At 34.5% G+C, this 16,354-nt stretch overlaps 1 protein-coding gene across 2 annotated transcripts in view; it reads right to left on the reverse strand.

Annotated features, from left to right (window-relative positions):
* Positions 1 to 16,354, reverse strand: part of LOC128241470 (uncharacterized) — a 163,256-nt gene that overhangs the window by 138,795 nt on the left and 8,107 nt on the right. The window contains exon 1 of one of the 2 annotated variants that reach the window (XM_052958411.1): positions 2,976 to 3,660. The exons of the other annotated variant lie outside the window; for it this stretch is intronic. Coding sequence (XP_052814371.1) covers positions 2,976 to 3,645 — 670 coding nt within the window. The 5' untranslated portion in view covers positions 3,646 to 3,660. Of the gene's footprint in view, positions 1 to 2,975; positions 3,661 to 16,354 lie in introns of those variants that run through there. 2 annotated transcript variants of the gene reach the window in all.

The following is a 16,354-nucleotide window of genomic DNA, read 5'->3' on the forward strand; positions in this document are numbered from 1 at the left end:
GAATCCCAGATCTCCGTTTGAAGAGTAAATTTTCTAAACCCAATCATAGTTAACATATAATAAAGGTTGTGTGTTATTCCCATCAATAATATTGCTCGGTCATAATTCTGAGCAGAGAGAAATTCGGACCAGAACAGACGACCAGGGCATTTCGGATGAGCATATTTGAGACGAGTCGTCTTCAATTCTTGGTAGGTTAAGCAGATCATATTCAAAATTTTAAAAGAAATCCGTTCTTTTCAACTATAAAGTGTTGGTTTCACCTTATTTTTTTAAGGGACTTGATAAAATCGTTACTCTACAAATATAGCAAATAAAAATATCGAATATGTTTGAAACTGGTTTAAAGTGAAGTATCCTGTTCTTAACAAAGATCTCGAAGTTTTTGTAGACTCTTACTGAAATTGGGCCATTCACTAAAAACTTTACGGTGGGATATACTTGATTGCCACTTTCAATACACCTGCCTTTTTAAGGACGGCAACTTTTAAATAATTTAAACTACTTTTAAAACATCCATGATTCTTAAAAACTCAATAGAATATAGCAATACAAAAATCTTTCTAGTATGGCACGCCTCCAATGTTGTGTTAAGTTTTTGCGAACGTATACACAAGAAGTATTTTTTTCTTTTCAAAATAGCATATTTGATATAATAATGAGAAACAACACGCAACGGTAATCTTCTGTCGAGATACCTTGTTGAATGGATTCGCGCGAGTGTGTCCTTTGTTTATAAGTCTTGAATTGATATGATTCCATAGCATCTAATGTAATGTAAAGGAGCGTACGTACTACTTCAATTGTGTATATCCATGGTACAAATTATCTCCATAAAGTCTGGATGTTGATGTTGCCGACATATTTCTTCTATAAGTTTACATAAACACAAGTTAATCGATTAAGAATAATTTGTAATAGAATATTATTTATAAATGTGCACATGCATTTAAGTTGTGAATGACTTTAGTCCTTCTCTCAAACAAAATATACAAGGGACATAGACCGTTTACAAATTTAAGTATCAAAGCAACAGCTCGAAACCTGTGGAATAATTTGTGTTGTAACTTACGAACCGACGAACCAACACACCGACTATCTACCAATCCATCAGTGTTGTATTACACTTGAGCATACATAGTCAAGCCCATTAGCCAGCCATACACATATCAATGACCTTATTTAGAGGAAAAACATTAAGCACATGGTTCATGGCCTTACAAACAGTACACGTGAAACACAAAGAAATTAGTCATATGACGTACAGCTTGCTGATTGGAAAGAAGTATAATAGTATACTGAAACTGTTCGTTAACTTGATTTTCTCCATTTTTAAAAAAAAATATTTTCACCTGTTTCCTATTGCACTTCTTGTTAAATTTGATGGAGATGATCGTTAAAAAAAATCGTATGTTGTTCGAATGGTTTAGCCAAATAGTAAGCGTCAGTTTCCGTGATTGGTGGAACGATACACTGAGTCTCTCATTGAGAAATATGATGTACAGCTAGCTTCCAGCATAGCCTCCAGCATAAATACATTATTATTTTATTTTTGAGAAATATGACGTATAGCGAGATGCCTGCGTAAACAAATCATTATTTAACATTGCTTCGATACGTTTTTAGCTACTTTAAGATCTTATTAAGCAGACAGGAAATGAGTGTTAATATACTTTATTTTTTGACAAAAAACAAGATCTTCCTCTTGGCAATCGTCTGCTATCCACTAAATAAACAGTTTGATTTAGTTACGTTATATCGATATGCAGCGTTTTCCTGCATTTCTCAATGGATATCTGAATGATAACGTATAAAAAACACTTAAAAACAGCTTGACATGATACTGGAATCTTTCAAATCAGACAGAAGGATCTGTTGTTCTTGCATGTATTGGACTGCGACCAAAAATAATTTACAATTTTTTTCAGCAATTGCATTTTAAGTTTATTTTCAAGATGTTGGAGGTTTTAGCATTAAGCATTAAATTACATGTCGTTAAGCTTAAAAGGACTCGCACATGTTTTTGCAAATGCAGCATTTTTGAATGACGAAATAACATAACCAAGTATTTAGAAATACATTTTTTACAACATAATATTTTTAGACCGATGACGTAGATGACTACCTTAAAAACTGGCTTAAAACACATTTTAGTACTCAAAAATATATAAGATGGCTGATGTATGGACATATATTTCAATATAGCTTAACTTGGAATACTTCTCAGAAATATAACTAGATTTCCAATATATCATGTACAGCCCTCGTATTACATTTAAAAAATATACTGCAAAAGAGGAACAATTCCGCACATATCTGAACATAACATCGAATAAAACACAATGACTGCCATTTTCGGAAATAACAAAACAAAATACTCACTGAGCGAGTTATCATCATTCAGTGCACCTAACTTACGCCAAGTGTAACTGAAGAAATTCTAAAAGAATGCCAGATCTTCGTTTAAAGAGCTAATGTTCTAAACCCAATCGTAGTTAACATATAATAAAGGCTGTGTGTTATTCCCATCAATAATATTGCTCGGTCATAATTCTGAGCAGACGCAATTTCTGACTGATGAAAACTCCTTCTGTAAACACAGCATGTGGCTGAAACATGCCTCAGTAATTAGGACCAGAACAGGCGACCACGGCATCCTGAATGAGTATTTTGGAGGCGACTCGTCTTCCATTCTTGGTATGCTAACCAGATGATATTCCAATTTTTGAAAGACACCAGCTCTAACAATAACGTGTTGGTTACACCTTATTTTTATGCGACTTAATAATATTGTATTTTAAAAAATATAGCAAATAAAAGTCAATTCATGAAACTGTTTGTAATAAATGTCATGCAGCAAATGAGACAAGTAAACTCTAATGGAGTTGTACTACAAGTATCATAAGCCGTATAATATATATAATATAATAATTGATATACATACGAGGTCTAATGACACTTGTTTGTATTTTTACCTGTAGGACATGTCTGCTGGTGACATTGACACGCGGATCTCTCGTCCCCACTCACGCACAAGCACGTTCCGCAGTCATCAATGACGTCACATGCCTCGCGCGGTTCCCGTGACACCGCAAGACCGTCAATCATGTCGGCGCGTTCAGGTGCACACGTGCAGTTCTCATAGATGACGTTACGAATCTCGCCCTCAAAACGAGGCTCAAAGAAGGACGAGGGTAATGACAGGAACTTCAGGTTATCATTCTGTCCCTGATAGTACGTTTGTGGTAGACCGCCAATATAAACATAATTGTTATTTTCAACGTTGTCAAATCGGAAGTCAGAACCGAAGGCCACACGGCTGTCCTGTTCATTATCGACGTATAGAATGGTTTCCATTCTGTTCCGTCTGACCATAACCTTATGCCAGGCTCGGTCGTTAACACGCTTTTCTACGATAATTTCTAAAGCTCCGTCTTTACCGTCAACGACGTTCATACGTAAACGCACTCTGCCGTCGATAATCATCACCTCAACGTAATCCGAGTGGCCGTTATCATCCGTATACAACAATAAGGCTTTATCCAGCGCCGTTTTGAATTCAAAACTTATTGAGCCGTTCAGGCAAGCGTTCCAACGAGGAAATTTCGCGTACGTCCCGATACGTTGAATAAACGTTAACGTCATCGAGGTATGTAACGTAAGGAATGTTGTGAAAAGGAATAAAGAAACGTGTGGACTACACATTTTGAATAACAAACACTAGTTACTCCATTTACATACAACAAATATCAACGAAGCAATACGTAATTCCGTTTATTAAAACTAATTCTCTACGCATATCAAAGTGGCATTACAATTGCATCAGGTTTTTTTAGCTTGCTTGCATTCCAAGATCAAAACAGAATGATTTTCAATGCTATATCCTTGCCTTTTGTAATTTTAGATGTTTGAATGTGGTTGTCGGCTCCCAGAGATCTGACTGTTGGATACTTCTGATATGTTTATACGTGCACCTAATCCCGTGGATGGTGATTTATGAAGAAAACTCTTTAACTCCACTTGAAACCAATCAGAAGAGCACATATATATTAAAAACGATACTTCCGCTGCACTGTGTTTTTTCCGAGGGAGAGCTTAGACAGGCATTTTATAATTAGCCTGATTCTGCTTCAAAGAACATTTTCAAATATATGTATATTGAAGAGGACGTGCATCTGTCAACTATTTACTTTGGAAATGATAGCAAAGGGATTTTTTTTTTTTGGAAAACAGTATTGGAAATTATGGCGTTTGCGTAAAAGGATTATAGACTAAAAACTTTGAATAATATAATAATCTGTACCCGAGCAACAGTAAATACAACCATAAATGCATAAGTATATACACTAAGCTGAATCCACACTATTCATAATAGTATAGATAAAATGCAAAAATCATATTTTTTATTGTTTTCATTGTATTTTTTGCTCGAAAGAATCACAAACAAAGTGTGCCAACATACAATGATAGATTATATGGCTCTTTACAAATTATTTCCGATGGAAAAAAACTTTCCTTTTGAAAACTTATAAATGTACACTTAGACAATTACTCCACTAGTTATCACACTGCCTGTAACTCCACCACAGAAGATAGGCACTCCACACTGCACGGGTAATCCTGGGAAACTGGCTATCAGGAGACGCGTCAATGGTGCCTCTGCTCTAAGGTATTCAACAATTCAAAACTGCACGGGTAATCCTGGGGAACTGGCTATGAGGAGACGCATCGATGGTGCCTGCTCTACGGTATTCAACAATTCAACACTGCACGTGTAGTCTATGGAAACTTGCTATTAACAGACGATTTCCGCTCTAAGGTATTCTTCTCTGCACGGGTAATCCTGGGGAACTGGCTATTTATGTCCGACTAGCGATTATAAACAGTTATAGTTTCTATCTGATATTTAAATTTATATCATTATTGACGTCTGCTCACTTGATACTAACATGTTTTGTAACCCTTTGGTCTAACAATGGGCCGATTGTTCAGAAATTTGTTCAAGATAAAAACGTTGCTATGTTGTGAACTGCAGTATTTCTAACAAGAGATTTAACCATCTGTTCCAGCTGCACTTGTTTTATTGAAATATATGAGCACATCATAAAGTCACCCTTTACAGTTAAAATCATACCGCTTACAACGTTTTTAATTTCAAAAAAGTTCTGAACAGTTTGACCAATCCCAGTTTGAATATCGTCAATAACGTATAAATTATTCGTTTGTGTTTCCTTTAACATCTATATATTTTGTAACCAAAACAATTGATTGTAATTCTTAGCACATTTTGAGTTGTATAATTTCTAATAATATACTAAATTCCACAGACCTATATGGCTTTAGAACCACATGCTCACACGCTCGGAAAAGTATGCGGCCAGTCTTAGGATCGAACCAAGACATAAGATAACAACAGGACTCACACACCTGCATTTCATTATCTCTACAATATGTACTGTGAAAATGAATTATACGATATTTCTAAGTACAGATGCACGGCAAAGCTGTAAGTTGTAAGCATTTTCCGGGTTTAAATCATTTCAGGTTCTTTTGTTTTTGTTTTTAATTATCATTATTTCTTGTCGTAATTCTACTAATTATTTTATATGTTGTTGTTTGGAGGAGAGGGACACTTGCAAATACTTGCTAATAAAAAAAAGAAATAAGACTTGTGTTAAATATTTCATAGCTATTTAGATTGTATAGTGGTATAGATTGTATAATTTTGACAAACAAACAGGTCGAACATGTGCTCAAGCCAGTTCCTTGTAGTCCAACCTCTTACAAGCCATTGTTATCCCATCACAAACCATAAATACAAACAATGAATTACCGCACAGAATGGTAGATATTGATGTTAATGATGTTCCCTACATCATTGAGTACTTTATGCATGCGTTGTTTGCTATTAACTGTCATTGTATTAGGTATAAGCAAAGAACAGAACAGAACTTTTATGAGGCATAAACATTAACATGTTCGTAGCCAAATGCATAGATATACATTCATTCAATATGTATATATTGGGGCAATAAAACGCCCGTTTATGAAGACGAGTTCTTCGAAATGGTTGCTAAACCAGTATTATTCTTAACATGTCCTTGAAAGTAACGAAACAACTATCATAAATCCGTAGCCTTTGGTAAATATCGTACGGTAAAAGAACACTTAAGCCTGCAGGGAGCCAAGCTTGATTTCATAGTTAAAAACAAAAGATTAAATAATAATAAAAATAAAGTTAATTAAAATAAACCCTGCTTAGAGGCACAAGGCAAGGGCCCAAACGACAGTGAACTAAAGACGCAAACGTATGAACACCACAAACAGAAATATAAACACCACAAACAGAAATACAAACACCACAATAAACACCACAAACAGAAATACAAACACCACCATAAACACAACAAATAGAAATATAAACACAACAAACAGAAATACAAACACCACAATAAACACCACAAACAGAAATATAAACACCACAAACAGAAATACAAACACCACAATAAACACCACAAACAGAAATATAAACACAAAAAAACAGAAATACAAACACCACAATAAACACCACAAACAGAAATATAAACACCACAAACAGAAATACAAACACCACAATAAACACCACAAACAGAAATATAAACACCACAATAAACACCACAAACAGAAATACAAACACCACAATAAACACCACAAACAGAAATACAAACACCACAATAAACACCACAAACAGAAATATAAACACAACAAACAGAAATACAAACACCACAATAAACACCACAAACAGAAATACAAACACCACAATAAACACCACAAACAGAAATATAAACACAAAAAAACAGAAATACAAACACCACAATAAACACCACAAACAGAAATATAAACACCACAAACAGAAATACAAACACCACAATAAACACCACAAACAGAAATATAAACACCACAAACAGAAATACAAACACCACAATAAACACCACAAACAGAAATATAAACACCACAAACAAAAATACAAACACCACAATAAACACCACAAACAGAAATATAAACACCACAAACAGAAATATAAACACCACAAACAGAAATACAAACACCACAATAAACACCACAAACAGAAATATAAACACAGCAAACAGAAATATAAACACCACAAACAGAAATATAAACACCACACACTCATCAAAATTGCTTTAACGATAACAGATGGAATCACCGCTTTTGAACGGTCAGTGAAATGCGAGTTCACTAGTGGGGACTGACACAAGTTCGTATGTCTAAACCGCACACTTGTCCCATCATGTACCAATAATTACAAAATAAAGATATATGTCTGTCTCATCAAGTGCATTTCTCGAATTCCAACCTCTTAAAAGCCATCATAACTCATTAACAACACGATAGTGAAAACAATGAATTTTAACCTCCGAATAACCTCCATGGTATGTTTGTATGCTACTTGTGTTTCCATACATTTAGTAATACGTTATACATGAGTTTGCTCTGCTAATTGGCACTGTAAATGGGGATAGCCAGAACCCCGTTTAATACTGAGTTTGCTGCTGTTAATTATCAATGTAATTGGGTATAACCAGAAGCCCGTTTGATACTGAGTTTGCTGCTGTTAATTATCAATGTAATTGGGTATACCCAGTAGCCCGTTTAATACTGAGTTTGCTGCTGTTAATTATCAATGTAATTGGGTATAACCAGAAGCCCGTTTGATACTGAGTTTGCTGCTGTTAATTATCAATGTAATTGGGTATAACCAGAAACCCGTTTAATACTGAGTTTGCTGCTGTTAATTATCAATGTAATTGGGTATAACCAGAAGCCCGTTTGATACTGAGTTTGCTGCTGTTAATTATCAATGTAATTGGGTATAACAAGAAGCCCGTTTGACACTGAGTTTCCTGCTGTTAATTATCAATGTAATTGGGCATAACCAGAAGCCCGTTTAACACTGAGTTTGCTGCTGTTAATTATCAATGTAATTGGGTATAACCAGAAGCCCGTTTAATACTGAGTTTGCTGCTGTTAATTATCAATGTAATTGGGTATAACCAGAAGCCCGTTTGATACTGAGTCTGCTGCTGTTAATTATCAATGTAATTGGGAATAACCAGAAGCCCGTTTAATACTGAGTTTGCTGCTGTTAATGATCAATGTAATTGGGTATAACCAGAAGCCCGTTTGATACTGAGTTTGCTGCTGTTAATTATCAATGTAATTGGGTATAACCAGAAGCCCGTTTAATACTGAGTTTGCTGCTGTTAATTATCAATGTAATTGGGTATAACAAGAAGCCCGTTTAATACGGAGTTTGCTGCTGTTAATTATCAAGGTAATTGGGTATAACCAGAAGCCCGTTTAATACTGAGTTTGCTGCTGTTAATTATCAATGTAATTGGGTATAACCAGAAGCCCGTTTAATACTGAGTTTGCTGCTGTTAATTATCAATGTAATTGGGTATAACCAGAAGCCCGTTTAATACTGAGTTTGCTGCTGTTAATTATCAATGTAATTGGGTATAACCAGAAGCCCGTTTAATACTGAGTTTGCTGCTGTTAATTATCAATGTAATTGGGTATAACCAGAAGCCCGTTTAATACTGAGTTTGCTGCTGTTAATTATCAATGTAATTGGGTATAACTAGAAGCCCGTTTAATACTGAGTTTGCTGCTGTTAATTATCAATGTAATTGGGTATACCCAGTAGCCCGTTTAATACTGAGTTTGCTGCTGTTAATTATCAATGTAATTGGGCATAACCTGAAGCCCGTTTAATACTGAGTTTGCTGCTGTTGATTATCAATGTAATTGGGTATAACCAGAAGCCCGTTTAATACTGAGTTTGCTGCTGTTAATTATCAATGTAATTGGGTATAACCAGAAGCCCGTTTAATACTGAGTTTGCTGCTGTTAATTATCAATGTAATTGGGTATAACCGGAAGCCCGTTTAATACTGAGTTTGCTGCTGTTAATTATCAATGTAATTGGGTATAACTAGAAGCCCGTTTAATACTGAGTTTGCTGCTGTTAATTATCAATGTAATTGGGTATAACCAGAAGCCCGTTTAATACTGAGTTTGCTGCTGTTAATTATCAATGTAATTGGGCATAACCAGAAGCCCGTTTAATACTGAGTTTGCTGCTGTTGATTATCAATGTAATTGGGTATAACCAGAAGCCCGTTTAATACTGAGTTTGCTGCTGTTAATTATCAATGTAATTGGGTATAACCAGAAGCCCGTTTAATACTGAGTTTGCTGCTGTTAATTATCAATGTAATTGGGTATAACCAGAAGCCCGTTTGATACTGAGTTTGCTGCTTTTAATTATCAATGTAATTGGGTATAACCAGAAGCCCGTTTAATACTGAGTTTGCTGCTGTTAATTATCAATGTAATTGGGTATAACCGGAAGCCCGTTTGACACTGAGTTTGCTGCTTTTAATTATCAATGCAATTGGGTATAACAAGAAGCCCGTTTGACACTGAGTTTGCTGCTGTTAATTATCAATGTAATTGGGTATAACCAGAAGCCCGTTTAATACTGAGTTTGCTGCTGTTAATTATCAATGTAATTGGGCATAACCAGAAGCCCGTTTAATACTGAGTTTGCTGCTGTTAATTATCAATGTAATTGGGTATAACCAGAAGCCCGTTTGATACTGAGTTTGCTGCTTTTAATTATCAATGTAATTGGGTATAACCAGAAGCCCGTTTGACACTGAGTTTGCTGCTGTTAATTATCAATGTAATTGGGTATAACCAAAAGCCCGTTTAATACTGAGTTTGCTGCTGTTAATTATCAATGCAACTGGGTATAACCAGAAGCCCGTTTGACACTGAGTTTGCTGCTGTTAATTATCAATGTAATTGGGTATAACCAGAAGCCCGTTTAATACTGAGTTTGCTGCTGTTAATTATCAATGCAACTGGGTATAACCAGAAGCCCGTTTAATACTGAGTTTGCTGCTGTTAATTATCAATGCAACTGGGTATAACCAGAAGCCCGTTTGACACTGAGTTTGCTGCTGTTAATTATCAATGTAATTGGGCATAACCAGAAGCCCGTTTAATACTGAGTTGAAGATGGATTTAATATTAGGATATATGTATGTTCAACATTTGCGTAAGCCTATTTATCGTCATCCAACCAATTAAACACTCCCAATAGTTAAAATAATGAACATTAACTATCGAATTACCGCACAGCAATGCATGTATGCGTGTTATTGCCGAACATCTATAATTACTTTATGCAATTGTTTTCTGATGTTAATTGTCAATAAGCAGAAGCAATAAGCAATAACCCATCAGTAACACAGCGTTCGTCGACACGGCAAAAACACTTATGGACTATATCAGAGCTCCTATGGAACATATATAAAATTATGTCTCATTGAACAAGGTTAAACTTTTAAGAGAGGTATGATCATCCCATAACGAAATGCTTGTAAAGCCTACACATATGTCACCATACAAATATCGTATATTTTGATTAGGGTATTAATTTCAAACTGGTTTATAATAAGGTTTACGGTTCTCAACAAAATTTGCCTCTCGATGTTTTATTGACTCTTACTGACATTGGGCCATTGACGTAGAAGTTTACGGTCGACTATATTTGATTGCCACTTTTAGAACACCTGCCTTTTTTCAACAAGGCAACTTCCTAATTAATTTAAATTGCTTTAAAAAATTCCACGACTTATTAAAACACACTTGAAATCATTTCTAGTATGGCACATTTCCAATGTTGTGTCACGTTTTTCTTGCGAACGTATAGATAAGTAGTATTTGTTTTTAATATCATATTTGCTCTTATAACGAGAAACAACACGCCACGGTATTTTTCTGTCGAAATGCATTCTTGTATGGGTTCGCGCAGGCATCCTTAAGTTAAAACCCTGATTAGATATGGTTTCATAGGATCCAATGCACTGTAAAGGAGCGTACTACTTCCCTTGTTTATATACATGGTACATACACATCACCTCCATAAAGTGTGGTTGTAGTTGTACTCGACATATTTGTTCTGTTACTACACATGAACAACAGTCAATCGATTAAGAGTAACCTGTAGCAAAATTGTATTTATAAATGTTCACAGGCTTTTAAGTTTTGAATGAGTTTAGGCCATTTCTCAAACAAAATATACCAGGCACTTGGACCGTTTACCAATTTAATTTTTAAAGCAACAGCTCGTAAACTGTGAACATTTCGACCAACCAACACACCGACTATCTACCAATCCATAAGTGTTGTATTACAATGGAACATACAGGGTCAAGCCCATCAGCCATACATATAAACGTAACGTACAAACACTGAACGAGGGACACAGAGTGAGGACTTGGATACAAACACTGTTTGTGAACAGTTTTTATTTCGTAAGGTATATCTTTCTTTGACGAAGCAAGCACGATATTTCTTCTAAATTTTTAAAATGTTAAATGATTAATTATATTTCATTTGTGATTCTTTAACATGTGTAGAGCTACAAATGGTGAGATAAATTAAACTAAAACTATCATAATCAGAAGGTCGATAGATAGAGCTTCCATTTCCTCCATTTATTGAGAGCAATATTGCCAAATTTGATTTACTATGTTTTTCCAAAATTAGTTTCTCCGGTTTCCTATTGAACGTCTGGTTAAATTTGAAGCAGATGTACGCTGAATAATAAGCGTTTGTTGTACGGGTCGTTTGGCCAAATAGTATGCGTCAGTTTCTATGATTGGTAAAAAGATTTACTGAGACTCTAATTGAGAAATATAACGTAAAGCTTGCTGATTGGAACTGTTCGTAAACTTGATTTTCTCCATTTTCTAAAATTATTTTCACTGTTTCCTATTGAATTTCTGGTCAAATCTGATGCAGATGTACGTTGAAAAAGTATTTTATGTTGGCCAAATAGTTAGCAACAGTTTCCCCTTGATTTGTGGGACGATACACTGAGTCCCTTATTTAGAAATATGACGCACAACGAAGTACAGCTTGTTGATTGGAAAGAAGTATAATATTATAGTGACACTGTTCGTTAACTTGATTTTCTCGATTTTTTAAAATTATTGTCACCTGTTTTCTATTGAACTTCTAGTTAAATTTTATGCAGATAATCGTTGAAAAAATATTATGTTGTTCGAATCGTTTGGCCAAATAGTGAGCGTCAGTTTCTGTGATCGGTGGAACGATACACTGAGTCTCTCATTGAGAAATATGATGTACAGCCAGCTTCCAGCATAGCCTCCAGCATAAATACATTATTATTTTATTTAGCTCCGATAGGTGTTTAGCTACTTGGAGATCTCAATAAGCTGCCAGGAAACGAGAGTTAATATACTGTTACTTTTTTTGGACAAAACAAAACGATCTTCCTTTTGGCAATCGTCTGCTATCAACTTAATAAACATTTTGATTTAGTTACGGAATATTGATATGCAGCGTTTTCCTGCATTTCTTATTGGAAACCTGAATGATAGCGTTATTAAAACACTTAAAAACAGCTTGACATGATACTGATATCTTTCAAATCAGACAGAAGGATCTGTTGTTCAGATTTAAAGAATGAACAAGGAAATGATAGGGGAATGTTGATGGGGAATAATACATTATGAGTTGCGTTGCAATAAGCTTATAGAATGCAATAACAGACTGGAGAATATTTCATTCTTCCTTGCAGTTACAAGTTTCACAGCAACTGCATTTTAAGTTTATTTTCATAAATGTTCGATGTTTTAGAAGTAAGGATGTTTTAGCAGTAAGGATGTTTAGCAGTAAGGATGTTTTAGCAGTAAGGATGTTTTAGCGGTAAGGATGTTTAGCAGTAAGGATGTTTTAGCAGTAAGGATGTTTTAGCGGTAAGGATGTTTTAGCAGTAAGGATGTTTTAGCAGTAAGGATGTTTTGATAGACCGGCGTTTAAAGGGACTCGCTTATGTTTTTTGTAAATTGAACTATTTTTTGAATGACGAGATAACGTAATCAAGTACATCAAGTACTTATTACAAACTGATAATTTAAGACCGAGGAAGCAGAACACTTCCTTCCATACATTAAAATGAGTATAAAAGAACATATTTAGTACTCAAAAAACAAAACAAAGAGGAATTGGTGATGTGTGGAAATATGTTTTAGTAATAAAGCTTAATTTTGACAAATTCTCTGAAATATAAGAAATTCTACAAGAATCCCAGCTCTCCGTTTGAAGAGCTTATGTTCTAAACCCAATCATTCTTAACATTTATAATAAAGATTGTGTGTTATTCTCGTCAATAATAATGCTCGGTCATAATTCTGAGCAGACAGAAGTTCTGACTGATGAAAACTCTTTCTGTAAACACAGCATGTGGCTGGAACGTGCCTTAGTAATTAGGACCAGAACAGACGACCAGGGCATTTTGGATGAGAATATTTGAGACGATTTGTCTTTAATTCTTGGTATGTTTCCCAGATCATATTCAAAATTTGAAAATATATCCGCACGCTCCAACAATAACGTGTTGGTTTCACCTTATTTTTATGCGACTTGATAATATTGTAACTTTACCAATATAGCAAATAAAAATATTGTTTGATTATGTTATTAATTTGAAACTGGTTTATAGCGAAGTTTCCGGTTTTCAACAAAACTGCCTCTCGAGGTTTTTATAGACTCTTACTGAAATTAGGCCATTCACTAAGAACTTTACGTTTGAATTTACTTGATTGCCACTTTCAATACACCTGCCGTTTTTCAGGGAGGCAACTTTTTAATTAATGTAAACTGCTTTAAAACAAATCCATGATTCTTAAAAACTCACTTGAAAAAAGCGATAAAAATCTTTCTAGTATGGCACGCTTTCAATGTTGTGTTACGTTTTTGCGTACATATAAACAAGTACATGTAGTATGTTTTCTCTTTTAAAAATAAAATATTTGTTATAATAACGAGAAAAAACACGCAACGGTACTCTTCTGTCGAAATACGTTGTTGAATGGATTCGCGCGAGTGTGTCCTTTAGTTATATGTCCTGAAATAATATGATGCCATAGCGTCCAATATAATGTAAAAGAGCGTACTACTTCCATTTTGTATATCCATGTTGCACATGATCTCTTTTAAGTGTCGATGTATATGCAGCCGACATAGTTGTTATATTTCTTCACACGAACAACAGTCAATCGGTTTAGAGTAACCTGTAGCAGAAATTTATTTATAAATGTTTACATGCAGCGAATGACTTAGACCTTCTATTAAATAAAATTTACTAGGCACATGGACCGTTTACCAGTTTAAGTTTTAAAGCAACAGCTCGTAAACTGTGGAATAATTCGTTTTGTAACTTACAACCGACCGACTGACTGACTGACCAACAAACCAACAATCTATCAATCCATCAGTATTGTTTTACAATAGAACATACAGGGTCAAGGTCATCAGCCATACATATAATTATTACCTTGTTTAGAGGTCAAACATTAAGCACATGGTTCAAGGCCTAAGCAACACTAAATGAGGGACACAAAGTGATGACTCGTTTACAAACGTTTTTGTAACGATTTTTTAATTCGTTAACTATTACGTAACAAGCACATTATTTCTTCGAAAATGTTTTATTATTTGTTATTTTTCATTTTGTGGTTTTATAACATGTATACAGTTTCAAATTGTGAGATAAATTAAACTAATACTATCATAATCAGAAGGTAGGGAGATAAAGCTTAAATTTCCTCCATATGTTGACAGCAAGGTTCTCTAACTGGATTAACTAAATTTTCCCTTAATAAGTTTCACCGGTTTCCTATTGAACGTCTGTTATAATTTGATGCAGATGTTCGCTGAAAAAAGCGTATGTTGTACGGGTCATTTGGCCAAATATTTAGCGTCAGTTTCCATGATTGGTAAAAAAAATATTCTGAGTCTCTGATTGCGAAATATTTCTTAAAGCTTGCTGATTGGAAAGAAGTATATTATACTGACACTGTTTGCTTGATTTACTCCTTTTTTTATTATTTTCGGCTGTTTCCATTCTGGTTAAATTTGATGCAGATGATCGTTGAAAAAATATATTTTGTTGTTCGAATCGTTTGGCCAAATATTTAGCGTCAGTTTCCATGATAGGTAAAAACGATACACTGAGTCTCTCATTGAGAAATATGACGTACAGCTAGCTGCCAGCATACATACATCATTATTTTATTTAGCATTGCTTCGACTTGAAGATCTTATTAAGCTGACAGGAAACGAGATTTATTATACTTTTTTTGGACAAAAAACTGGTCTTCCACTTGGCAATCGTCTGCTATCAACTTAATAAACAATTTGATTTAGTAACGTTATATCGATATGCAGCGTTTTCCTGCAATTATTATTGGAAACCTGAATGATAACGTATAAAACAACTTAAATCCGCTTGACATGATAGTGGAATCTTTCAAATCAGACAGAAGGATCTGTTGTTCAGATTTAAAGAATGAACAAGGAAATGATAGGGGAATGTTGATGGAGAGTAATAAATAATGAGTTGCGTTGCAATTAGCTTATAGCTAATAAAAGAAAATAACAGACTAGAGAATATCTCACATAAATTTTGCTTCCTTGCAGAGTACTAACTACGACAAATACTATGAGATACAAGTTTCACAGCACTTGCATTTTAGTTTAATTTCAAGATGTTCGATGTTTTAGGATTAACGATGTTTCAATAACACGGCGTACAGCTCAAACGGACTCGCTCATGTTTTTTTGTAAAATGCCCCTTCTTTGTATGACAAAAATAATTGTGGCAAATTATTATGGAAGTGTTAAAACTAAGATACTGACGGCTGGAGCCCTTTAGTTAACGACTCAGTGAGAAATGGTCAATTTCATGTAGTTATTTTTTTTAGCTTCTTTGTTGAAATGTTTTAATTCTAAACTTTATCAAGTACTTTACAATATACAATTTTACCAAAAAATCATTTTGGACAAAGGAATTAGAGGATTACCTTCCATACCTAAAATATGGGCCTAAAAGACCACATTCTAGTACTTAAAAAAGTTCAAAATATATAGAGGAATAGGTGATGTATGGAAAAGTGTTTTAATAAAGCTTATCTTTGAAAGTTCTCTGAAATATAACCACAGTTGCAATATAAAATGTACATCCCTTGTATAACAATTGAAAAAACAAATACTGCAAAAGTGGTACATTTCCATATCTCAACATTAAATAGAATACAACACAGAGAATGTCATTGTGGCAAATAACAAACCGAAAAACTTTTTAAACGAATAATCATGCATTGCACCTAACTTACGCCAAGTGTAACTGAAGAAATTCTAAAAGAATCCCAGATCTCCGTTGAAGAGCTAATGTTCTAAACCAAATCAT

Source organism: Mya arenaria, chromosome 7 (genome assembly GCF_026914265.1).
Source record: "Mya arenaria isolate MELC-2E11 chromosome 7, ASM2691426v1".
NCBI classification, from domain to species: Eukaryota; Metazoa; Mollusca; class Bivalvia; order Myida; family Myidae; genus Mya; species Mya arenaria.